The 25,218-nt window shown below is 41.7% G+C and overlaps 1 protein-coding gene across 2 annotated transcripts in view; it reads left to right on the top strand.

Moving 5' to 3' along the window:
• Nucleotides 1–18,529, top strand: part of SEPTIN7 (septin 7) — a 75,592-nt gene extending 57,063 nt beyond the window's left edge. For both annotated transcript variants that reach the window (XM_087713079.1, XM_087713080.1), the window contains 2 exons: nucleotides 15,130–15,269; nucleotides 17,516–18,529. In XM_087713079.1, the coding sequence (XP_087569205.1) occupies nucleotides 15,130–15,269; nucleotides 17,516–17,555 (180 nt within the window). In that variant the 3' untranslated portion in view covers nucleotides 17,556–18,529. The remainder of the gene's footprint in view (nucleotides 1–15,129; nucleotides 15,270–17,515) is intronic.
• The last annotated feature ends 6,689 nt before the right edge of the window (nucleotides 18,530–25,218 follow it).

The raw sequence follows: 25,218 nt of genomic DNA on the forward strand, positions 1-25,218 counted from the left end.
TCAGCACTCCTCCATTAGATAATTAGGAAAGGAAACCCACGAGACTTCATTGATAGAAATCAAGTGTACTTTTACTAATTATAAATGATGAGAAGCGTAGCAAAGCGAAGACTGATTATTTAGGCGCGAAAGCAAATGATATAGCAATAGCAATATAGCAATAGCAGTAGACTTATATACCGCTTCATAGGCCTTTCAGGCCTCTCTAAGCGGTTTACAGAGAGTCAGCATATTGCCCCCAACAATCTGGGTCCTCATTTTACCCACCTCGGAAGGATGGAAGGCTGAGTCAACCCAATATATAGAATAACCCATTCCCCACCCCTTGGGATCCCAATTACAGTCCAATCATAATTCTCCCAAGTGTCAGGTGTGAGATAACTTCGAAAGGCATCACCAAGATGGAATGTCGGTGCCGTTGGCCTTGGCGGGAAACCTCCTCCGCATGCGCAGTAAGACAGGCAGCAGAACTCCAGAATCTTCCTCCAGCACAATTAGTAATCCCCTCCCAAATACCATGCCCCCCCCTCCCCGTTTCAATGGCAGCCGAAGCAGCAGCAAAGCAGAGGCTGACACAGGGAGGCGTATGATTGGCCCCAAATTTATTCTGCAACAGGACAACGACAGCATACAGCCAAAGTCATTAAGAACTACCTTCAGCGTAAAGAAGAACAAGAAGTACTGGAAGTGATGGCATGGCCCCCACAGAGCCCTGATCTCAACATCATCGAGTGTGTCTAGGATTACATGAAGAGACAGAAGGATGTGAGAAAGCCTACATCCACGGAAGATCTGTTGTTAGTTCTCCAAGATGTTTGGAACAACCTACCAGCCGAGTTCCTTCAAAAACTGTGTGCAAGTACCTAGAAGAATTGCTGAAGGCAAAGGTTGGTCACACAAAATATTGGTTTGATTTAGATTTTTCTTTTGTTTGCTCACTTTGCATTTTGCAAATTGACCAAAATAAACAATCATTATTTATATTTTTGAAAGCATTATTTGTTTACAGCGTTTTTTCACACCTGCCTACAACTTTTGCACAGTGTGTGTGTGTATGAATTTTATACTACCACTTTAAAGTATATACTATGATTGCTAATCTTATTCTCTTTTTTCTTCCATCACACATAGGAAGCTAAAAGATCATTTTTAATATTGTTTTTAACTGAAATTATTTGTGGGTACAAGTAGTCCTCAATTAAATACCAGTCACTTAAAAACATTTTGACGGATTCCTGAAAACTACCATGATTTCCCGGAAATAAGACTCTGCTTTATATATTTTTCCATCACAAAAGGCACCAAGCCTTATTTTCGGAGGGGATGTCGTCCACTGACTCATCTCACATCGCATGTCGCCCTAGCCTCCTTCTCACTGTCAGAGGCCTTCAGGAACTTCTTCTGCGGCCAGCAAGGCTTTCCTGAAGACCCCTGCAACTGATAACAGAGCTCCTGATTGATCCAGAGTTCTGTTATCGGCTACAGAGGCATTTAAGAAAGGGCCTGACTGCAGAAGAAACAGGCCAGCAAGGCAGGTGTCAGGGTGTGTGAGGCCAGGCTGCAACTATCCAAAGTTAAGTAGAAGGGCAGCTCCACCCCCACATCTTAATTTTACCGTGCACCCTAGAGTGGCGGGATCTTAATTAGGGCTTATTTTGGGGAGATGACTTATATTGGGCACACGTGTAAAAATTATGTTAAGACTTACTTTCAGGGTAGGTTGTATTTTCGGGAAAACACAATATAATTCATTTTGAAGTTACTACTTTTGAAGGTTCAATTTAAGATGGCATAATCAATTCAAGATGGCAACAACGGAGGAAGCATAGTAACATCACGGGCAGATAAGTTGCTACTAAAATAAAATAAAACAGTAGTAGACTTAGAGAGGGAAAGATAAGTCATAGAAAAAGAAAACAGACTGGAGAAAGGAAAGGTAGAGGAAGATTGGAGAAATTAAAACAGAAAGATTTCTAGCTGCATCTAAGAGGCTTAACCATTGGATGACATCACCAAGTCTTGCTGCTTTAGCAGAGTAAGGTACTCAGAGATGATTCACACCCTGGTCAGTGTCTCTTCGCACTTCTACCATCATGCAGAAGACAACAAAGCTTAGCCAGCCAAACAAAAAGGTTTAAAAATAGTTTCTATCCTTGACCTGTCAGGCTCTTAAACACAACCACAATTACTCCATGCACACGTGGAAACTTATGACTAGTTTGTTCGTTTTTTTTTCCCTTTTCCGCTATAATTTTGCACCAGTGATGCTAAAACCAATTTCATTGTATTTATTTTGTACAATGACAATAAAGACTATACTATACTAACCCAAGAGACCGGAGGCACATCAAAGTGAGGCGAACAGAGAGGCAAACCGACTGCAGGCAGCAAAGCCAACCAGTCGAGGCAAGCTGGTGAACAAGTGGGGCCAGCAGTGAATCGGGGAGGAAAAACAGCTGTGAGGCAGAGAGGACAGCCAACTGAGGACAGCGCAACGACCGGCAAAGAACAAAGAGGTGAGCCAGTGAGAGAGCAAAACAAAGAAGAGGAGAAGAGAAGAGACATGAGCTTGCTAGGGACCATTCAGGCAGTCCTGTTGGCTAGTGGAAGCAGTGCCATGGACAGCAAATGGGAGCCACATGGTTCCAGAGCAACAGAGCAGCAGGGAGGAGAGAGAGAGCCAGCAGCAGTATGTGAGCTAGAACCTGAGAACACCACAAAGACCAACTGGGAAAGTGATTGTGGAGCAGACTGGACAGCAGAGCTGAGGTGACCAGAAAGCTGCACTGCAGACTGAGAGCTGACCAGAGAAGGGATGAGGCTGAAAAGATTGGAACACCAAGGACAGAAGGAAAATGGCAGAGAAAACAACAAAAAGCTGGAACAGCAAACGAGGGAAGCAAAGGCAACAAATTAAGCCTGAGGTTCCAATAGATGAGGGAAAATCCTGGTAGAGAATAAAAGTAAACACAGGACATAAAATAAAAGATAAATAAATAGGCAAATAATAAGGACACCTCCAAGTAGCCTTCTAGCCCTAAATTGTTGTGCTGTCTTTCTTTCTTTTTCTTTTTTTCTTTCTTTCTCTCTTCCCTCTGTGGGAAAAAACCCCAAATAAAATATTAGTCATAAGAAAAGGCTCACAGAAAAGCAAAGTAAAATCAAGCTGCTAACAAAGAAACCTGCCTGAGGCTCATTCCACATTCCTGCCAGATAAGTTAATGAGCCTATAGAAAGTTTGGCTCCATTCACACAAGCAGGCAAAACCCATTCAAGACAGGACATTTTGAAATTTCCCTGTGGCAAGTTTTGGCAGCTAACAAAACAGAGTAATAGAATCAGAGTAAGCAGCCCCACTCCGACACAGGATGAAAGTCATTTAGCCACAATGGGAATCATCCAAACCCTTTTAGAAACACAATATTGCACAAACCCCAAAATTTCAAAAACATAGAACCATATAAGAATCCTTCCTTTTATCCAGTTTGTTGTTCAGCTGACCCAAAAACAAACTGCTGAATGTCACTGTGCTTCTGCAATTAAAAACCTTCTGAGCAGCTTTTCAATTTAAAGCAGGGGTCTTCAAAGTTTGCAAGACTTGTGGACTTCAACTCCCAGAATTCCACAGCTAGCCATGCTCAGTTTGGAGACTCCTTTTAAAGTGACAGCATTTGTTTTTCTCCTTTGCTGAATCTCCTGGCTGAAAAGTGAGTTTCCTTCTAACACCTCCCTCTTTCCAAACTGCTCACTAGATTGTTGAAAATGTAGCCAGGCCCACAGAACATACTATCATAGGTGGTGGACGTCTATAGCAGCAAAAAACATATTGAATAAGAAGAAAAAACTGGCTGGAGGAGATAATTACACAATCAATAGAGCTAAAATCAGATTATTTTTTTTAGGAATAATTACAGGGAACAGAGAAAAAAAAATCAGTACTTAATACTACATGTCATATCTGCAGCAAGAATTATATATGTACAAAATTGGAAGAACAAAAATATACCATCAGAAGAAAACGTGATTAAAAAAAAATTAAGAGTGCGCTGAGATGGACAGACACTCAAAAGAAATAAAAGATAAAGGAGCATCTGATTGCTTAGTGTGGAATTTATGGTACAAATGGCTGGAGGAGAGATGTAAAGAATAAGAAAGCATCAAGGGAAGAAATTAAGAAATCAGAAAACAATAAAAACTGCATAAATAAATAAGATGGGGGGAAATGTAAGATATAAAATATATAAAATAGTACAGACTAATAGGTATAAGAAGAATATATGTACACAGATAGATATAAGATGTATAGAAATTAGCACATTAAAAGTAATATGTATAGAAATATAAGTACATATCCATGGATATAAGAAAATGTATATGTACGTATATACGTATGTACGTATGTACCTATACATATATGGACAAAAAGTACAATGGAAGTATACCGATGTGGAAATGTTGCAAAGATGATAACTGTGTAAAAAAAATGGAAAAAACTGTTTAATTAAAAAAAAAGGAAAAAAACCCCATACCAAGCAATTTCTCCCGTTAGTTGAAAATTCTCACAACCTCCCTCTCAAAGAAAACATGAAAACACTTAGAAAAGAGACATCATCCAATATCTCTAAAAAGTCACATCCAGAAACTCACCTGGGATAAATGGAAGAACACCCCAGACTACACCCCCTAAAAAAGGAAGACAAGTGTTTGTGATAGTAGATTCTATTCTCAAAGGAATAGAACCAGCCATCTGCAGACCAGATATGCAATCTAGGGAGGTATGTTGTCTCCCTGGAACAAAAATCAAGGATGTGGCTGAGAACCTAACCAAAATAATTAGGCCCACAGATTACTACCCTTTTTTACTACTACATGTAGGGACAAATGACACAAACAAGACTTTTTCATCTGTACTGAAAACTAAAGGACAACATTGGTAGGAGAACAAAGAATTCTAGAGGTGAACCACTAACTAAAGGGCTGGTGTTGCCAAAAAAAACTTTGGATTCCTGGACCATGGTCTGCACTATCTCCATGATGGGCTTTTGGCAAGGGATGGGCTACACCTCACAAAGACTGGGAAGAATGTGTTTGGAAACCGACTGGCTCAACTTATCAGGAGGGCTTTAAACAAAAATTGAGGAGGAAGGGTGACCAATCTTTAGGATCTCCAGGATCTAATTCCAAGCAACAGCCCCTAGAAAGCATGTCAAATAATGAAATAAGGAGGGATGGGAAGGAAGACAAACTCAAACACCAAATAGGAGACATAGGAAGCATACTCAGACATAAATATCTCAAGTGCCTATATACAAATGCACAAAATCTGGGGACAAATAGGGTGAACTTGAACTATTAATACATGACGGTAGATATGATATAGTTGAAATAACAGAAATTTGGTGGGATGAAACCCATGACTGGAACATACTAATAGAAGGATACAAACTATTCAAGAAAACCAGACCTAATAAAACAGGAGGTGGAGTTACACTGTATGTAAAGGACGTCCTTATTGCTAACCAACTAACAAATATATGTAGGAAACACACTAGAATAGTTATGGGGGACTTCAATTACGCTGATATCAATTGAAAGACTAATTCTGCACCGAGTGAAAAATCAAATAAGTTCTTAATCAACCTAGGTGACAACTTTGCTGTCCAAAAGGTAGAGGAAACTAGAGGGACAGCCATACTGGACTTAATTCTTACAAACAGAGAAGAAGTGATAGAGGGAGTTAAAATTGCAGGAACCTTGGGTGAGAGTGACCATTTCATACTAGAATTCACCGTAACTCAAACACAAGCAATAGAACATTAATGATACCAGAGTCTTAGATTTTAAAAGAACTGATTTTAACAAACTTATAGTCTAGGAAAGATTCCTTGGATGAAAATTCTAAAGGGGAAGACAACTCGAAGAAACTTGGTAAACTCTGAAAAATATAATCATAAAAGCCCACACCAGGACAATACCACTGAGAAAGAAAAGGAATCCAAAAATAAACCAGCTGCATAAAGATCTCTCTGACAAATTGAAAGACAAAAAGGACAGAAAATGAAAAAAGGGACCAATAAGACAGAATATGATCAGATAGCCAGAACCTGCAAAGGCGAAGTCAGGAAACCAAAATCTCATAATGAACAAAGACATGCAACAAAAGTCAAAGATAAAAAGTTTCTTCCAACATATAAATTACAAGAAAAAAATCAAGTTAAAAGTTGGTCAACTAAAGAGAGAAGATGGCAAGGAAGTAACAGGCAATAAAGCAGAGCTGCTTAACTCATTCTTTAGCTGTAAAAGGGACTAGAAACAAAAGTTAAAAAGCAAAAAAAAAGTAAGAGAACACCTGTAAGGGCTCCTCTTCTAACTTAAGAAAGTGAAGACTCTTGAAATGGAGTATTTCAAAAGGAACATTTTATTAAGAAGAATGGAAGCCATTAAAGTCAAAGCAACATCTGATTCCCCTTAGGCAATGCAAGTAGAATTAAAGCAGTAGAGACCCCTCCCATTTCTTAGAATGCAGATTCTAGCCAATACACAAGTGTGAAGATGTTTCCTTTATCAACTGCCCTGAGAGCCTAATAAACATACATTCCCATGGCTATCTTCCATTAGATGTTAAAGTAAAATGACCCACCTGGCCATCATAAACATTCCCCCAAAAGATATGGGGATCTCAAGGCACTTTGGCGCCAGGAAACCAGTTGTAAAATATCAGTTGTCATAGGCACTGCTAATAAATTTGACTCCCAAAGCCTCCCTCCTCCCAGTTGAATGCCAGTATCACTTTTAGGGATCTGACATGCAGCGTTCTTTAGAAAAAGGGGAAATCCACCTGTAAAAAGATAGGGGAAAAAATCTATCATAGTATTTTAACAAGGTTTGTCAGGGTATTGGGAGTGAATTTGTTTCAATAAGGTAGGGGCCCTAACATGGTGTTTAGCTACCCGTTCATTTTGGGCTGAAGGTAGATGCTTTCAAGAAACTAAGTATTGGGTTTTTCCCCTGTGGATCCTAGAGTCAAGGATTTCCTTAATTTCAAAGTGTTGTTCGCCTTCTATCATGATAGGAACAGGTGGTGTAGGTACAGGTGGTCTGAGTTGTGAGATTACTTCTCATTTGAGTAAACTAATGTGAAGTACTGGGTGGACCTATCTGAGTGTCTTTGGACAGAGTAATTCTACTGTTACTAGGTTGATGACTCTAGTGATAGGGAAAGGTCCAATGAAATTCGGCCCTAATTTCTTAGATGGCTGCAAATAACACTGTGGCTGCCATTTTTGATTGAGCTGGCACAATGAAACCCATTGTTAGATTTTTCTCAATGAATGTTCTCAGTTCTTCCAGCTCCTTCAGGGACATGCTATATATCTTGGGTTTAGGGAGTTTGGCACCGGGTAGGATTTCTATCGCACAGTCAGTAGAGTGGCGTGGGGGGGGGGGGGGGTCATTAGAGGCTTTTTTCGCTAAAAATCTCAGCCAAGTCTTTGTATTCTTTGGGTACGCCCTGGGTTGGCATAGTGTAAGCGGGCATTGCTGTTTATTGGTGCTCTGCCCCTCAGTTTCTTTTTGTAGATTCTCAGCAAAAGTCACGTGCATCTGCACTCTTATGGTGCCTTGCTTCCAATTAATTTTGGGGTTCCATTTTTTCAGCCATGCAAGACCCAAAACTAGTGGCCATTCCATGCCAGGTGCCGCTATAAGTGTAAATATTTCTTCGTGGCTTCCAATGCCTATCTGTAGAGACTCAGTGGCAAATGAAGCTGGCTCCCCCCCTGCTATTGAGCCATTTAGTTGGCAAAAAGCTATGGGGCTTTTCAGCTTCCTTACATTAATCCTCAACTTTCTTACCAGGTTGGGCTGATCAAACAGCGGGTGCACCCTGAGTCCACTAAAGCAGAGATTTTTATTCCCCTCTCCCAGTTGGGGATAAATAGTCTTAGGGGGAGGGTAAGCAGTTTAATTGGTTTCCTTACCAGTGGTTCGGCCTCTGGATCGCTTCCAGATGAGTATGGTTCCTCCTGGGAAGCTGAGGTTTCCTCCTCAGAGGGGAGGGGGTGGAGATTCTACGATCTCCCTGCTCCTCAGGGCCATCTTTCTGCACTGGTCAAATTTTGTAGATTTCCCCCCCCCCCCAATGGGCGCTCTGGTTTCCTTGACGGTGCTTGAGAACGGCATTCTGCAGCTTGAAACAGGCTGAGGGTTTCGGAGAAGATGGCGTTAGAGGATTGAAAGGCTCTTGCTTCCATTGAGGTGGGGCTTTCTTCCACACTCACCCTGCTCGATACTGGTTCCTGGCCATGTCGATCTCTGACTTTTCAGCAGTGTGATACCACTCATGTAGGTGGTTTGGTGCACCTCGAGCCATGCAGGCATTGTAGAGGTCATCACTCAGCCCATCCCTGAACCAGCTTACCAGGATATCCTCTGGTCAGTTCACATGACACGCCAGGTCTCGGAATTCTTCGGTATACTCTGCCACTGGCCAATGTCCCTGCTTCACAAGTTTAATGCAGCCGTGTGCTTTGTGGTTTGCGAGGGGGTCCTTGAAATGTCGACGCAGGACCATCATGAAACGGTCGAAGTTCCGCAGTTCTGGTGCATCAACATCAAGTAGGATCACCATCCATCTGGCAACGGCTCCTTCCAGGGCTAGGGTAAATACTCATACTTGGGTTCCTTGGGTTTGAAAATCACGCCCGTATTCTTGCGTGTAGGTGAGCACATGTGCCACAAAGAATCCCAAGGGCTCAGAGGGGGATTAGTCCCTCTGGCGTCATCCGCGGGTGCTGCCCTTCCAATGCCTCTTGGCTGCCATCCTGGCTCCCCTCGGATGTTGAGATTTTCCAAAATCTCCATAACCAACTTACGTGTCTCTTCAGACGATATATTGCTTCTCCGGGTTTACCATTTTGCAAAGATGTTACTTTATGTAAGGGCTCCTCTCCTAACTTAAAGTGAAGACTCTTGAAATGGAGTATTTCAAAAGGAACCTTTTATTAAGAAGAATGGAAGCCATTAAATTCAAAGCAACATCTGACTCCCCTTAGGCAATGAAAGTAGAATTAAAGCAGTAGAGACCCCTCCCATTTGTTAGAATGCAGATTCTAGCCAATACACAAGTGTGAAGATGTTCCCTTTATCACTGCCCTGCGAGCCGAATAAACATACATTCCCATGGCTGTCTTCCGTTAGACAGTAAAGTGAAACGTCCTAGATGGTCATCATAAACGTTCCCCCAAAAGGTGATGGGATCTCAGGCTTTTTGGCACCAGGAAACCAGTTGTAAAATATCAGTTGTCACAGGCACTCCTAATAAATTGACTCCCAAGGCCCCCCTCCTCCCAGTTAAATGGCAGTATCATTTTAGGGATCTGACAACACCTACCTGATCTTAATGAATACAAGAGCAATAGCACTTAGACTTATATACTGCTTTGCAGTGCTTTTTACTGCCCTCTCTAAGCGGTTTACAGAGTCAACATATTGTCCCCAACAATCTGGGTCCTCATTTTACCAACCTTGGAAGGATGGAAGGCTAAGTCAACCTTGAGCCAGTGGGACTTTGACTGCTGAACTTCTGGCAATCAGCAGTCAGCAGAAGTAGTCTGCAATACTGCACTCTTAACCACTGCACCACCACTGGGACCTGATGGATTATATCCCAGAGTTCTAAAGGATCTGGCAGATGTCATCTCAGAACCACTGTACCACGTCTTTCAAAAATCCTGCAGCACCAAGGAACTACCAGAGGACTGGAAAAGAGATGATGTGGTTCCCATCTTCAAAAAAGGAGTGCGGGGAGACTTAGGAAACTACAGACCAATCAGCCTAACAACAATACCCAGGAAGATATTGGAAAAGATAATTAAACAAACCAGATCTGCCAACATCTAGAAACGAGTAAAGTAATAACTAGTAGTCAGCATGGGTTTGTTATAAACAGATCATGCCAAACCAATCTTATTTCATTCTTTAACATAGTGATTAAATTAGTAGACCAGTAAAATATTGTGGACATAATATACTTAGACTTCAGCAAGGCATTCAACAAAGTAGACTGCAACCTACTTCTTGTTAAGCGAGAAAAAAGTTGAATAGATAGCATCACCACCAGATGGAATCGTACTGGCTGACAAACCATACTCAATGGGTCTATGTTAATGGGTCTATGTCTACATGGAGGGAAGTAAGCAATGGGGTACCACAAGGTTCCGTTTTAGGCCCAGTACTCTTCAATATCTTCATTAGATGAGGGAATAGAAGGGGAACTTACCAAACTTGTAGATGATACTAAGCTGGCAGGAATAACTTAACGTCCTAGAAGATAGGCTCAAGATCCAAATGGAGGCATTGTAGAGGTCATCATTGTAGAGACTTGAACACTCGGCCCTATCTAATGAAATTCAATGTAGAGAAAAGTAAAGTCCTACACTTAGGCAAGAAAAACCAAAAGTACATATATAAACTGTGAAACCAGGCTTAATAGCTGTAACTGTGAGAGGGATCTTGGAGTCTTCATGGACAACCAGTTAAACATGAGCCAACAGTGTGCAGCAGCATCCAAAAAAGCCAATGTCATCCTAAATTGCATTAAGAGAGGGATACAATCAAGATCAAGTGGTAGTAATACCACTCCTTAGTAAGACCACACCTAGAATACTGTGTCGAGTTTTGGTCACCACACTAGAAAAAAAGATGTCAAGAAAAAATGCAGAGAAGAGCAACCAGGATGATTAGGGCACTGGGGACTAAAACATGAAGAACGGTTACAGGAATTGGGCATGTCTAGTCTAGTGAAGAGAAGGACCTGGGGAGACAATATAGCAGTATTCCAATATTTGAGTGGCTGCCACTGAGAGGAAGAAGTGAAGCTATTTTCCAAGACACTAGAAGGCCAGACAAGGAATAATGGATCAAGGAGATTCTGATCAAGGAGAGATTCAACCTAGAAATAAGGATAAATTTTCTGCCAATGAGAACAATCAACCAATGGAACAGCTTGCCTTCAGAAGTTGTGAGAGCTTCATCACTGGAGACTTTCAAGAAGAGATTGGACTGCTATTTGTCAGAAATGTTTGGACAGGCGGGTTGGACTAAATGAATTGAATTGAATTGAATTTATTTCATTTATATGCCGCCCTTTTCCCTGAAGGGGACTCAGGGCGGCTCACAATCCAAGTCAAGGGAAGGGGTACAAATAAGAAATAAAAAAGATGAACAGAACAATATACAATTTAAAAGCACACAACAACCATTCCATTCGAGGGGGGGGCAAAAACTCTTTAGCCCCAGGCCTGTCGGAAAAGCCAGGTTTTAAGGGCTTTGCGGAAGGCCTGGAGCGTGGTGAGGGTTCAAATCTCCACGGGGAGCTCGTTCCAGAGAGTCGGAGCAGCCACAGAGAAGGCTCTCCTCCGGGTGGTCGCCAGTCGGCATTGGCCGGCGGATGGAATTCGGAGGAGGCCTAATCTGTGGGATCTAATCGGTCTGTTGGAGGTAATTGGCAGCAGGTGGTCTCTCAAGTACCCAGGTCCAATACCATGAAGGGCTTTATAAGTGACGACTAGTGCCTTGAAGCATATCCGAAGACCGATAGGCAGCCAGTGCAGCTCGCGGAGGATAGGTGTTACGTGGGTGAACCGAGGTGCACCCACGATCGCTCGCGCGGCTGCATTCTGGACAAGCTGAAGTCTCCGAATGCTCTTCAAGGGCTGCCCCATGTAGAGCACGTTGCAGTAGTCCAGTCTAGAGGTCACAAGGGCACGAGTGACTGTTGTGAGGGCCTCCCGGTTCAGGTAGGGACGCAACTGGTGGACCAGGCGAACCTGGGCAAATGCCCCCCTGGTCACAGACGACAAGTGGTGTTCAAAAGTCAGCTGTGGGTCCAGGAGGACTCCCAAATTGTGAACCCTGTCTGAGGGGCGTACTGTTTGACCCCCCAGCCTGAGAGATGGAGAACTTGGCCAATTAGTGGGAGGGAAACACACCAGCCACTCGGTCTTATCCGGATTGAGTGCAAGCTTGTTAGCCCCCATCCAGACCCTAACAGCCTCGAGGCAACGGCACATCACGTCAACCGCTTCACTGAGTTGGCACGGGGCGGACAGATACAACTGTGTATCGTCCGCATACTGATGGTATTTTATCCCGTGCTGTCGAATGATCTCACCCAGCGGCTTCATGTAGATATTAAACAGGAGGGGGGACAGGACCGAACCCTGCGGCACCCCATAATTCAGGGGCCTAGGGGTCAATCTCTGCCCTCCAACCAACACCGACTGCGACCTGTCCGTGAGGTAAGAGGAGAACCACCGTAGGACAGTGCCTCCCACCCCCACCTCCCGCAGTCATCGCAGAAGGATACCATGGTCGATGGTATCGAAGGCCGCTGAGATGTCAAGGAGCACTAGGACGGAGGCATGACCTCCATCCCTGGCTCTCCAGAGATCATCGATCAGCGCGACCAAAGCGGTTTCTGTGCTGTAGCCAGGCCTAAATTCCGACTGAAAGGGATCTAGATAATCGGTTTCCTCCAAGGACCGCCGGAGCTGAAAGGCCACCACTTTCTCAACAACCTTCCCCATGAAGGGGAGGTTGGAGACTGGACGATAGTTGTTTAAAACGGCTGGATCCAAAGATGACTTCTTCAGAAGGGTTCTCACCACCGCCATCTTTAAAGCGGGGGGAAAGAACCCCTCCTGAAGGGAGGCAGAAACAACCGCCTGGATCCAGCCCCGTGTCACCTCCCTGCTGTTAGCAACTAGCCAGGAGGGGCACGGGTCCAGTATACATGTGGAGGCACTTACGGCTCCCATGGCCTTGTCCACGTCCTCAGGGGTAACAGCTTGAAAATCAATCCAGTGATGTCCATCCAGATTCACCCCTGGTGCCTCGGCTGGCTCTGTGTAATTGGAGTCCAGGTCCGTCCGAAGGCGAGCAACTTTATCCGCGAGGAATTGGACGTATTCCTCAGCTCTGCCTTGCAAAGGATCGCCCGTATCCCTCCTGTTTAGGAGGGAACGGGTTATCCTGAACAAGGCGGCTGGGCGCGACTCAGCGGAAGCTATCAGAGAGGCAATGTGTGTTCTTTTTGTCGTCCTAATTGCCCGAAGGTAGACTCTGATGCTGGATGTTAAAAGCGCTCGGTCTGACTCAGACTTACTGGATCTCCATCGTTGCTCTAGGCGTCTCTTTCGGCGCTTCATCTCCCGGAGTTCCTCAGTAAACCAAGGAGCCCGTAAAGGCGCAATCCGGTTAAGAGCCTCTGCCGCTGCTGAATTCCAGGCAGCAACCAGAGACTCCGCCGGACTGCGGGCGAGGGTATCAGGAACAACACCAAGCTGTGTCTGAAAGCCCAAAGGGTCCATAAGGCGCCTGGGGTGGAACCACCTAATTGGTTCCTCCTCCCTACAGTGGGGGTTTGGTCTCCAAAAGTCAAGCCTCAGTAGGTAGATCATGACAGGGGCAAGATCTCACTACCCCTCAAACCAAGATCACAACTCCACTGCTCCGAGAGGAATACGAGGTCGAGCGTGTGACCCGCCGAGTGAGTCGGGCCCCAAATTACTTGGGTCAAGCCCATGGCTGTCATGGAAGCCATGAACTCCTGCACTCCATCAGAATGTTCACCGAGCGAAGGCAAATTGAAATCCCCCAGAACCATAAGCCTGGGGAACTCAATTGCCAGCTCGGCTACTGACTCGAGGAGCGAGGGGAGGGCTGCTGCAACGCTGTTGGGAGGCAGGTACGTTAACAGCAAGCCCACTTGACCCTTGAGGTCCAACTTCACCAGCAAGGACTCACACCCGACAAGCTCCGGAGCAGGGATCCTACGAGGTACTAAATACTCTCGGATAACAATAGCCACACCCCCACCCCTTCCTGGGGTCGCGGCTGATGAAGCACCTGAAAACCCTTTGGGCACATCTCCGTGAGGGGGACTCCTCCCTCCGGGCCCAGCCAGGTTTCAGTAATACATGCCAGGTCTGCCCCCTCGTCTAAAATTAGGTCCCGGACGAGGGGAGCCTTGTGAACTACAGACCTGGCATTTAGCGACAGCAGCCTGAGACCAGGGTCCTGATTACTCACGCCATCTGGCCTTGGAGTGGGACTCATAGGGCCGGAAGGAGGGATCTCTGTAACGTAGCGAGCCCTCCTTCCCCGGTAATGGCCAGCCCTAAAGTCCCCGCCATATCTGCCCCTCCCTGTTAGGACCGTAATGCTCCGGCCCACTCCCGTGTCCATAGTCCCTCCACCCACCCCCATAGCCCCCGCATTTCCCGACAGGCCCTTTGAATCAGTCATCCTGAGATTGGAATAGGCCCAGATCCCCCCAACACTTCTGCAAAGCACTCAGTGTGGGGGAACCCGGTTCCCATCCCAATCCTCGCTTACACACCCAAACGCTCACTCACTCACACCCCCACAAAAATTTAATATACAACAATATAATTTAAAAAGGGAATTACACAGGTTAAAAGGTGGGAACATTCACTTACAATACACATCCACACTACTTACAAGAAAAAAATTGTGCAGGTATAAAAGATGATAAAATAAGCGAACAAATCCGTACATGGAGACATAAAGTCCATAGAGCAACAGCACAATAGACCGGTCAAAGCCGGCACGATATGAGGGAGCTAAAGTGGCCTCTTTCTCTAAGGGTCTAGTATAGGAGGAATAATAGTCGAGATGGCTAGGGTAAAGTTTCTGAGGTAGTAGTGGACGATGATTGCCACGATAATAGACGCAGTCCGGGGGGAGAGATGCAGAACTAAAAGTCCAGCGGGCTAAGTCCATAAAGATGAAACATAATTGGAGGGGCCAGCTAGGGTGGATGATGAGGATGGTAAACAGAGATGCCACCCCCCAGCCACAAAAAAGGGCAAACCGGGGGGGCCTTGCACGCCCAATAAGATGGAAAGACGGCTGTTGCAGATTGAAAGGGGAAGGTGCAGGAGGGCCGTAATAGCGGCTACAAACTAGCCACTCAATCACCCTGGGCCCTAACCCCTCCATCCAGGCTAGCCACCCCTTCTGACCTACAAGTATTTTTTTTAATTACAATTTAAAATGAATTTTTAATCAAAAATGAGTAACCAGGTTTAATATGTTTTTCCTTAGCTCCAGCGACGTCATGAGCAAATGAAAAAGAATTTGGAGGCCCAACACAAAGAACTGGAGGAAAAACGACGTCAGTTTGAAGATGAAAAGTCAAATTGGGAAACTCAGCAACGTATTTTGGAACAACAGAATTCTTCAAGGTAATTTTTTGGTATTTCTGATGGTATGATTTTGAATTATAAAGATAGACTCCCATTACATAGAACAGTGTCTTGTTCTGCATACAATCCTATTTGCATAAACCAAATTTGACCAAAACTTTAGATGTATCTAAAAATTGACTGCTTATTTTGGTTGACACAAATAGAATTGTATATTTGTGAGCTATAATTCAAGTTTGCTATATTTTAAAGATAATATATTTGTATCCCTTTCATAAATTGGTCTTGTTTGTATTTATATGAATTGATTATTATTAAAAATACAAACAGTATCTGATTAAAATTTCTCTTAACAAAGATAATTTTTTCCTGATCAAAAACTTTGTCTTTTTTCATTCTTTTTCCATTCCCATTTCAAGTTATTTTATATATATATGCCTGAAATTGCCATCCCTTTTATAGCCATATTCTTCTAGCACATAGAATAATAGGATTGGAAGAGATTTTGGAGGGCTTATAGTACAACCCTCTGCTCAAACAGGAGACCTATAACCTATATCATAATGATAATTATAGGCATATAACCTATATCATTCTAGACAAATTGTAGTCCATTCTCTGTTTGAAAATCTCAGCAATGAAGTACTGACAACTTCCAGAAGCAAGCCATCCCATTGATTAATTTTTCTTATTAATCGTTATCAGGAAATTTCTCTTTGGTTCTAGGTTGGATCTCTGTTTAATGATCTTCCACTCATACATCTTGTCCTGCCCTTATGTGCTTTGAAGAATAATACCCTATCTTCAGACCCTTAAGTATTAGAAGATTGCTATTATATCTGGTCATCCTCTTTGTAGAGAAGACATACCTAGTCCACTCAATTATTCATCATATGATTTAACCTGCAGATCTTTTACCAGCCTTGTTGTTGTTTTCTGCACTCTTTCTAGGGTTTCAACATATTTTTTGTATTGTGGTGAACAGAACTGGGTGCTGTATTCCAAATATGGTCTCATCAGTGCAGTATAAAGTGATATTTTCTCTTCATATGTTCTTGAAACAATATCTCAGTGATACAGCCTAGGACTTCATTGGCTTTTTTGGTAGTGCAGCATACTCCTGCAGTAGTAGCTGTGAGAGAGAGAGAGCTGGATCTCTCCCTCTCAGCTACTGTTGAGCCATCTGTTCTGTACCTATGCATTTGTTTTTTTCCTGTCCAAGTGCAGGCCCTTTCTTTTTTCATCACTGAACTGCATCTTGTTGGATAAAATATGTCAAGATTCCGCTGAATCTTGAGTCTATCTTTCAGAGTGTTAGCAATTTCCCCCAGTTTGGTGTCTCTGCAAATTAAATGAATTACGTTTTTCCTTTCCTATGTGCAGGACCTTTTCTCAGCACTAAATTGAATTTTGTTGGATAGGGCCCAGTGTTTAAGTCTATCAAGATCCCTCTGAATCTTGAGTCTATCTTCTAAAGTGTTAGCTATTCCTCACCACCCACCCCAATCTTGCCATCTGCAAATATGATGAATTCCCCTTCTATCCCCTCATCTAGATAATTTTGAAGACATAGAAGAGCTCTGGATATAAAACAACTTGAGGTATCCCACTGCATGCTTCCTTCCATGTAGAAGTAGTTCCATTGTGGACTACACACTGAGTGTGGTTGGTCAGCCACTTGTGAATCCATCTGGTGGTGGTACTGTCTATCCCACATTTTTCTATCCACCAAGAAGTGGGTTGTGGTCTACTTTGTCAAATGCCTTATTGAAGTTGAAGTAAACTATATCCACTGCATTTCCCTTATTCACTAATTTAACCACATTTGTCAAAGGATGTATTAAGGTTTGTGTGGCACAATCTGTTTTTGATAAATTCATGCTTGCTTCTAGTAATGGTTTTGTTCATTTCTAAGTGCTCACAAAGTGCTTGATTATCTTTTCCAGGATTTTCTCAGATATTGATGTCTGGCTGATAGGTTTGTAGTTTCCTGAATCTGTTTTTTTCCCCTTCTTGAAGATTGGAATCACATCAGCCTGTTTTTGTTTCCTGCCATAATCTATATAATTTAAGGCCATTTTTCCCTTATAACTATTATTGTTACAATTAGGCAAAAACTCACTTCACATTATATTTGCATAATGTTCAGTACTGACAGCTTTTCAGAACATAAGTTTTGGGAAAGGAAATATTAGATATATAAGTAGCATAATAATACAAAGAGAATATTGATTATAATATATACTGTGTCTAATATATCTGATGAGTTCTTTTTTCTCCTCCAGAACTTTGGAAAAAAACAAAAAGAAAGGGAAGATATTTTAAAGATATTTGCAAACCACCAGTTTTGTTTAATTACCAATATTCTACCCTTGGACATCAGTGTGTCTTGGATCTGTTTGACCAATCTTGCACCGGTTGTATCCATCTGTTTGGATTTATCAGCATGATAAGTTTTTGTGTTAATTTTGATGACACTTGAGAATGCCTTGAATTGTTTAGAATGTTGTAAGCTTAGGAAAACAGCTCTAAGTACTTTTTTTTTTACAAAATACAAAAAAGAACAGACATCATTTAAATGTAAAGAAATTTTCTGTTGTACAATCATATTCTGGTGGTTTGATTTGTTTACAGAATATTCCAATATATAAGGACTTGGGAAAATTTTCCATAAGGATACATTGCCATAATATAATATGAACTATGCGTCTATTATATAAAATTCCATTCAGTATGTCATATATAATAATGTAATTTAGTCTAACACAGTTGGCCCTATTTTTGACATTTCCATTGTTTTAAAAATAGACATGGAAAGACAAACTTATAGGCTTATGGGGCACCTAACAGCTTTTTATAACAATCTTTTGTTTGTTTGGGATTCATTAAATATGTATGCTATTCTCATTTAGTATTTGCTTTAGCCCAATGGATTTCATTACTGCTTCATTTTTTGTAATAACATATAAATTAGATATATTTCCACTTATTGCCTCTGCTAAATAGAATGTAGGTTTTTTTTTCATATGATAGGAACCAGTGAATAAAACATTTTCTTTAATTCTCCTTTTACATTTTATGATAAGTAGCAAGAAAATGCATTTATAAGTCATTTCTAAAAAACAGTGTGAATTTAACCATCAACATGTTTCTACCTGCGTGCAGTCAGTCTGGAAATGAGAATCATGGTCTTTTGAGAAAAGTCACCATTCTATATTTAGCTGTATTCATATACTGCATTTCTGTATTTTTGTTTGTATTGTAAAAATTAACATAATAAACAATGTTGTGATGTAACATACTTTAGTATAAAAGATTGTTTGTTGAAAAATGAGATTATTTTAAATCCTGGTACTATTTTACCTGGCATTTTATACCTATTTTATGTATTTTATTTAAATCCCACCTTTATTATTTTTGTAAATAACTCAAGGCAGCAAACATGCCTAATACTACTACTTTCTATTTTCTCCACAACAATCCTGTGAGGTAGGTGGCTGAGAAATACTTTATAAACACGATTGGAACCTTAGTCTTTGAGCAAAGCAATCATTAAGCAAGACATCACATGACTATTTCACTCAAAGACCACAAACCCAGCACTTCAGTTACAATAGTTAAGTGATCTGGATCATTAAGCAGATGGAACAAAAAGGCTGACTGCCAAAGAATTTCAGTTCTTTCTAGCTGAAATACTCCCAAAAGGCAGCTGTTTTGAGAGAGAGAGGACTGCCTGCTGCAGGGTTTCAAATTTGCACAAATATGAAATCCAACAGGCAGCTGATTTGTTCTCAAATATTTGCTCTCCAAAGGATTTTCACTCTCTTCCATGGACAGAGAGGGAAATCCTTTGTGATGCTGCTGAAATCTCTCCATTTCAACTTGCAATCTTCCCTGCTACCTCCCCAATTGATTTTCTGGAAAATCTGGCAGAGAATATTGTAAGTGGCAATTGCATGATCATCAAGCACTTGGCAACTGGTCATAAATATGGGCCTGTGGCCAAGCATTTGAAATATAATCATATGACCAAGTTTCTGATAGTCAGAATTGCTTTAACACCTGTAAGGCATCCTTTCCAAGGCCATTGTAACTTTGAAGGGTCATTTAAAAACTGCTCATAAGATGACTAACTGTACTTTCAAATCAAATAGAATTTGTGACCAATTGTTTTGAAACATAACCAGCACTAACAGAGGTTTTTTTTGACAATAATGAAATCTTGTCCTCTATCTCTCCACTTATTTATACCCCTCAGACAGGGTCCGCAACTTGGGAGTCCTCCTGGACCCACAGCTGACTTTTGACCACCATTTGTCAGCTGTGACCAGGGGGGCATTTGCCCAGGTTCGCCTGGTACGCCAGTTGCGGCCCTACCTGAATCGGGAGGCCCTCACAACAGTCACTCGAGCCCTTGTGATCTCTAGGCTGGAATACTGCAATGTGCTCTACATGGGGCTGCCCTTGAAGAGCATCCGGCGACTTCAGCTAGTCCAGAATGCGGCCGCGCGAGTGATCGTGGGCGCACCACGGTTCGCCCACATAACACCGATCCTCCATGAGCTGCGCTGGCTACCTGTTGATCTCCGGGTGCGCTTCAAGCTGCTACTCACCATTCATAAAGCCCTCCATGGTAGTGGATCTGACTATCTGAGAGACCTCCTTCTGCCAATTACCTCCCTTCGTCCCATCAGATCGCATAGAGTAGGCCTCCTCCGAATTCCATCCGCCAGTCAGTGCCGACTGGCGACTACGCAGAGGAGAGCCTTCTCAGTTGCAGCTCCGACGCTTTGGAACGATCTCCCCGTGGAGATTCGTACCCTCACCACCGTCCAGACCTTCCGCACAGCCCTCAAGATCTGGCTATCCCATCAGGCCTGGGGATAAGACCCGAACCTCGCCCCACCCGAATGCTGAATGAATGTTGTGTTTTATCGGTTTATTTTTTTATTCACATTTTTTTTCTTTCTTGTGTTTTGTCTTACACTCCCTTCCCATTAATTGTAAGCCGCCCTGAGTCCCCTCAGGGAAAAGGGCGGCCTATAAATGCCAAATAAATGACTAAAAATTATTGTTTTCATCATTATTTTTATGCTTTGAAAAAATAGTGATAAATTAATGGGAAAATGTCAATTAGGAACCAAATTATGTGCAGCTTTTCAGTTTTTTAAAATGAGTTCTGAATATAACTTTCAGAATTAATTTCAGAAAAAAGAAAATTATTGTGAAAAACTGAGAATCTAATATTGCAGATGTTAGTGCATAAGTGAATATCATGTATATTTCTAGACTAGATGAACTATTATACTGAAAATCTACAAGTAAACTATAACTGCTGTTATTTTTGATACTTCCACAAATCATATTGAAATGGGTGGTAAAGTATCCATTATAATTATTATCCTTTCCCCCCAAAAAACTTAAATTTGACACAAGATTGCTTCACTGTTTCAGTTACAACCATTTTCCTATTTTAATTATTATATTTTCATGGTTCATATACTATATGGCTCAGAAATGACATCTGTCAACATGAGGGCTGGACTTAGAATTGCATGAGGACACTCCAAATGCAGACAACACCGAAAGTTTTTTAGCAAGTTAGGCTTCAGACTTTTTAAGAGTGAAGTGAACATTTTAAGAATCATCAAAGCTTAAAACATTCATTTTGAATCTAAAACTAAAAAGAACAGTGACAAAACCAAAAAGATTGGAATTGTGACTCCAATTCTGAAATGTTTGCTAACGGAGAAAAGGAATACTTGTGAATCACTTGCAGCACTTGGTTATACCTTCTTCAGTCTTTTCATGTAAGCTTTACTATTAAGAATCCATCCTCTCTATTTTGTGTTTGTAATTCTTGAAGGGATACATTTTCAAAATTGAATTTTAAACTCTTCTAACAGGTCATATCAATTATACATCAATGTATAATTGATATGACCTGTTAGAAGACCCACATATGTATGTCCCACATATTTCAGAGGCAAAAAAAATAATTGTGATTTCTTCCACTAAATCAGTAGGAAGCACAGTGGCTTAAAGAAGCTGGAGATGTTCTTTGCTCCAGCAGTTCAAGTCCTAGCACACTGGGTGAGTGAGCTCCTGTCATTTTTTCCTCAGCTTCTGCCAACCTAGTTGTTCAAAAGCATGCTACATGTAAATACATAAATAAACACCACTTTGGTGAGAAATAATTACATTTTGTAGGATAGTGTACCAGACCTTTTCCAATGTGACTCAAGCATAAGGCAACTAGCGGAGGAAGAAGACTTGGATGCTGCTGCAGAATGCTGTTGAACCTTTCTGAGTGTGGATTTATTCACTAAATAAATGTCTTATCCCAGTGATGGTTAACCTTTTTATCCTTGCATGCCAAAAGCACGCACACATGCACAACAGCACGCAGGTGTGTGCCCACACCATAATACAAAGCATGTGCAACTCGCCCCTGTGTGCGCCCCGCTCCCCTGCACATAGATGTGTAACCCCCCTGGGCACAATGTATTAGGCCTAGCAGGCCCTCTGAAGCCTGGGACCAAAAATGGGTCATGGGGGGGGCACCATACCCCTGCCCATGCTACTCTCCTTGCATGCCTATGTTGTTACAGGTGTTATATACACCTTGAATGCAGCTTTATTCCTCCAGCATTCATCTCCGTTGTTCAGTGATGCATTTCCTGTCTCTAGGATGTACTCTATCTGCTCCTGTGAGGAAGTTCCTGTTCCTGTTGGATGTATATTGATGGCTTGTATAGTGTTTTGCAGAGACCCAAAAATCAGCTGGCCACTGGGAGGCACATGCTTGGTGGAACTCAGCTGGGACGATAGCTCATATGCTGGCAGAGAGGCCTCCGCATACCATCTGTGGCACGCATGCCATAGGTTTGCCATCACGGTCCTAGGACCTGGTCTGAAAAGGATATCCCATATGGAGGGAGGAGGGAGCAACTGCCAGCTAATCAGATGTGTTCCCACTAAGGATCATGGGATTGGCAGAGTCCCTATCCTGTGGGCTTTGTTGCTGGGTGGTTGCAGGGATAGCTGCTATGTGGAGAGACAGTGTGGATGGCTGCTGGGGGAAGCCCAGCAGTGAGGATACAGAACCAGGACTAAGTTTAAGTAAGAAATTGTTAGATTTACAGTTATTTTTAGTCTGTGTTTTCCCAGGCCATGTTTTACAAGGCTTTTCCTCTCAGAGCAATCTGGGGCTGGGCCACGCATGGATAGACCTTGCCAGACCTGTGTGATTCACTTCCACCTACTAAACTACCAAAACATTTCCCCACTAAACTGGAGGTTCAAACCGGGTGGGCAAGTGGGGGGGGGGGTCCATAGGTTACAACCCCCCTTTTGTTCATGACACTCTTATTATTCATAAATTAAGCTAAGAATGTTTTTTTAAAAATTTCCCTCTATGAGCCATCTTCTTTTAATATCACTGAACAAGACTTGAGAATGAAGCTGACTAAATCGGAGCCTAATATAAAATCTATCTGCAGCAGACATCAAGCACAAGAATTTCACTAACTTAAGTAGACTAAAGCTGCAATCCTACAACATTTTCCCGGAAATTACACCTCATTAAAGACAATGGTACTTCTGAATAGACATGCATAGGATTGTATTATAAATAATAATGAGCACAAATTGTATTTTCAATTTGTTAGGTTTATTTGCTGTTTTTTCATATCCCTTCATACTATTATTTTTTAAGTTCCTCAGTACTTCTACTGTCTTTTGTTCTTTTATTTTTCTCTTTCATGGATGCCATGTTCTTTGGAACTTTGTTTAAACCAAGTTAATGGCCTTTTAGGCTTCCTCCATGTGAGTAGGAGTTCACTTTTTGAATAGTAAGAATTATATGTCATGGGGGTGGGGATCAGGATTTTAGAGATGCTTAGGTGGGACATGGCCAAAAAAAGGTTGGGAACCACTGCTTTAGATGTTCATTTCTTAAAAGAGCCGCTTCAAATGTCATACGAAAAACATGCTATAGAAGCAAAGAACTTCAAAAGGAATCAGAAATTATAACAATGGGAGTAGGGAATTTATAAATAATTTATAATTCCAAATCTTTTAAAATTTCAGTTGGGTTCTGAAAAATTAGTGTGAACCTTATGGACTTTACTATAGCCCACTACTTTCAACCACTACTTTAAAATACTACAACTAATACTATTTCTACTAATAGCAGCATGTAGGTGGTGTCACTACAATGACAAAACAGAGGAAGAATATAATCCTGCACAATATACTATGTATTAATGTTAATATACTGTAATAATACCAATATATCTGCATACATTACTAATTAAATCAATAATGCTGCTATTGGTGCCAAAGTGGCACTTTAATATAGCATTCTGCATTTTCTATGATTTCTCAAACTTCCATTTACACTAAACTGCACTGTCGAATATTAATCAATAGTAGGGGTCAGCAACTTGCAGCTCTGGAGCCACATGTGGCTCTTTCATCATTCTGCTGTGGCTCCCTATCACCAGTTGGCACCACAATTTTGAGAGGAGCTTCTGGTTGGGGGAGGGAGCAGCCCTTACCAGGAGGATCCTCTATGGCAAGGGGTGGATTTTCCGGTCAGCTCCACAATTAATAGGGCTTTTGGTTACAAGAGGTAGAGTAAAAGGATGCTGGGGTAGGAGAAGACTCTATGATGGGGAAACTGGACTTCCATCCAGCTCCAGAATTGAATGGGGGCTTCTGGTTAGGACCTTTGTGGCCCTTTGAATGTTTAAGATTGCCAACCCCTGATCAATAGGAATAACCACTAATTTAGATTAACTAGCAAAGAATGAAGTGGCAGGTACAAGGAACCAAGAATGACCAGAGGAATGATTCCAGTGCAGTTTCTTTACGTATTGTTGCTCACTTAGGGATCAGAATCTTGTCAGACTAAAGCATATTTCTGCATAACTATTCGATACACTCTTTGGAAGTTTTGAGAGGAGTCTGCCTTGGCTTCCTTCCTATATAACAAAAACAATGCTAAACTACATCTTTGCTCCTTTGGAAAGTCACTCCTATCCCTTCCTGTGGCACTACTACTTTCTCTACATCAGGTAAAATCAGACCTGATTATACTAAATAGGAATTCCTAGCAACAAACTAAAAAGGGCTTTAACAATTAGGTGATAGTTGCAATAAAAAAGGAAAAACAACTTGAATAATTACTACTACATCTTCTCTGAGAAGTAAAGGGAGGAGTTTTAGGCTTTGCCTCTTGTAAGGTAAGGGTAGTAAAAATTATTGCACAAGGAGACTATTAGCAGTATTTTCCTTACCTCAGGGAAGATAGCTACTGCAAAATTGGTTATGTAATATGTACCAAATTATGGTAGATTAAATTCAGCATATAAACCAAGACTAGACTTCAGAGGGGACAACAGCATACACGGCCCTTGGAATTCCCCAGAAATAACATGTAATAACCTGCTGACTGGATACCCCCACCTATTTGCCACCACAACTAGTTTTATATTGAAATCTACAAATTAATGAGACTGCTACTTATAATAGTGGTAAGTAGAACCTTTCCATATTGAATCATTCATTAACAGTATAGTGTACATAAATTCACAGGCAACACACAAAACTAAGCAGGAGAGCCACATATGCAGGAGAAATGGTAGTGATAATGAATGGGAAAAGGAAGCATTCAGTAGAATCCAGCATCTGATTCATTTATGGAATAAAATATAACATAGAACTTGAGCCAAGATGAGAAGAGGGAAGTAGCATAAACAGTTAAGCTATTTGATATTGTCAACAATAATAACTAATACAATTTTAAGAAAAAGTATCAGTGAATTAATAAATCAAGGATCTCTGGAAAATGACTTGGAAGTTGGAATAAGGATCTAGAAATTATGATTATCTGAAAAAATAATTAGAAAAGTGTTTAAAAAAAGATCATGAAAAAACATAGTTTGCCAAAGAAGGAACCAGTGAATATAATGCAGCAAAGCCT

The sequence above is a fragment of the Thamnophis sirtalis genome, unplaced genomic scaffold (assembly GCF_051295495.1).
Source record: "Thamnophis sirtalis isolate CommonGarterSnake01/CBP01778 unplaced genomic scaffold, rThaSir2_p1.2 scaffold_4, whole genome shotgun sequence".
Lineage (NCBI taxonomy): Eukaryota > Metazoa > Chordata > Lepidosauria > Squamata > Natricidae > Thamnophis > Thamnophis sirtalis.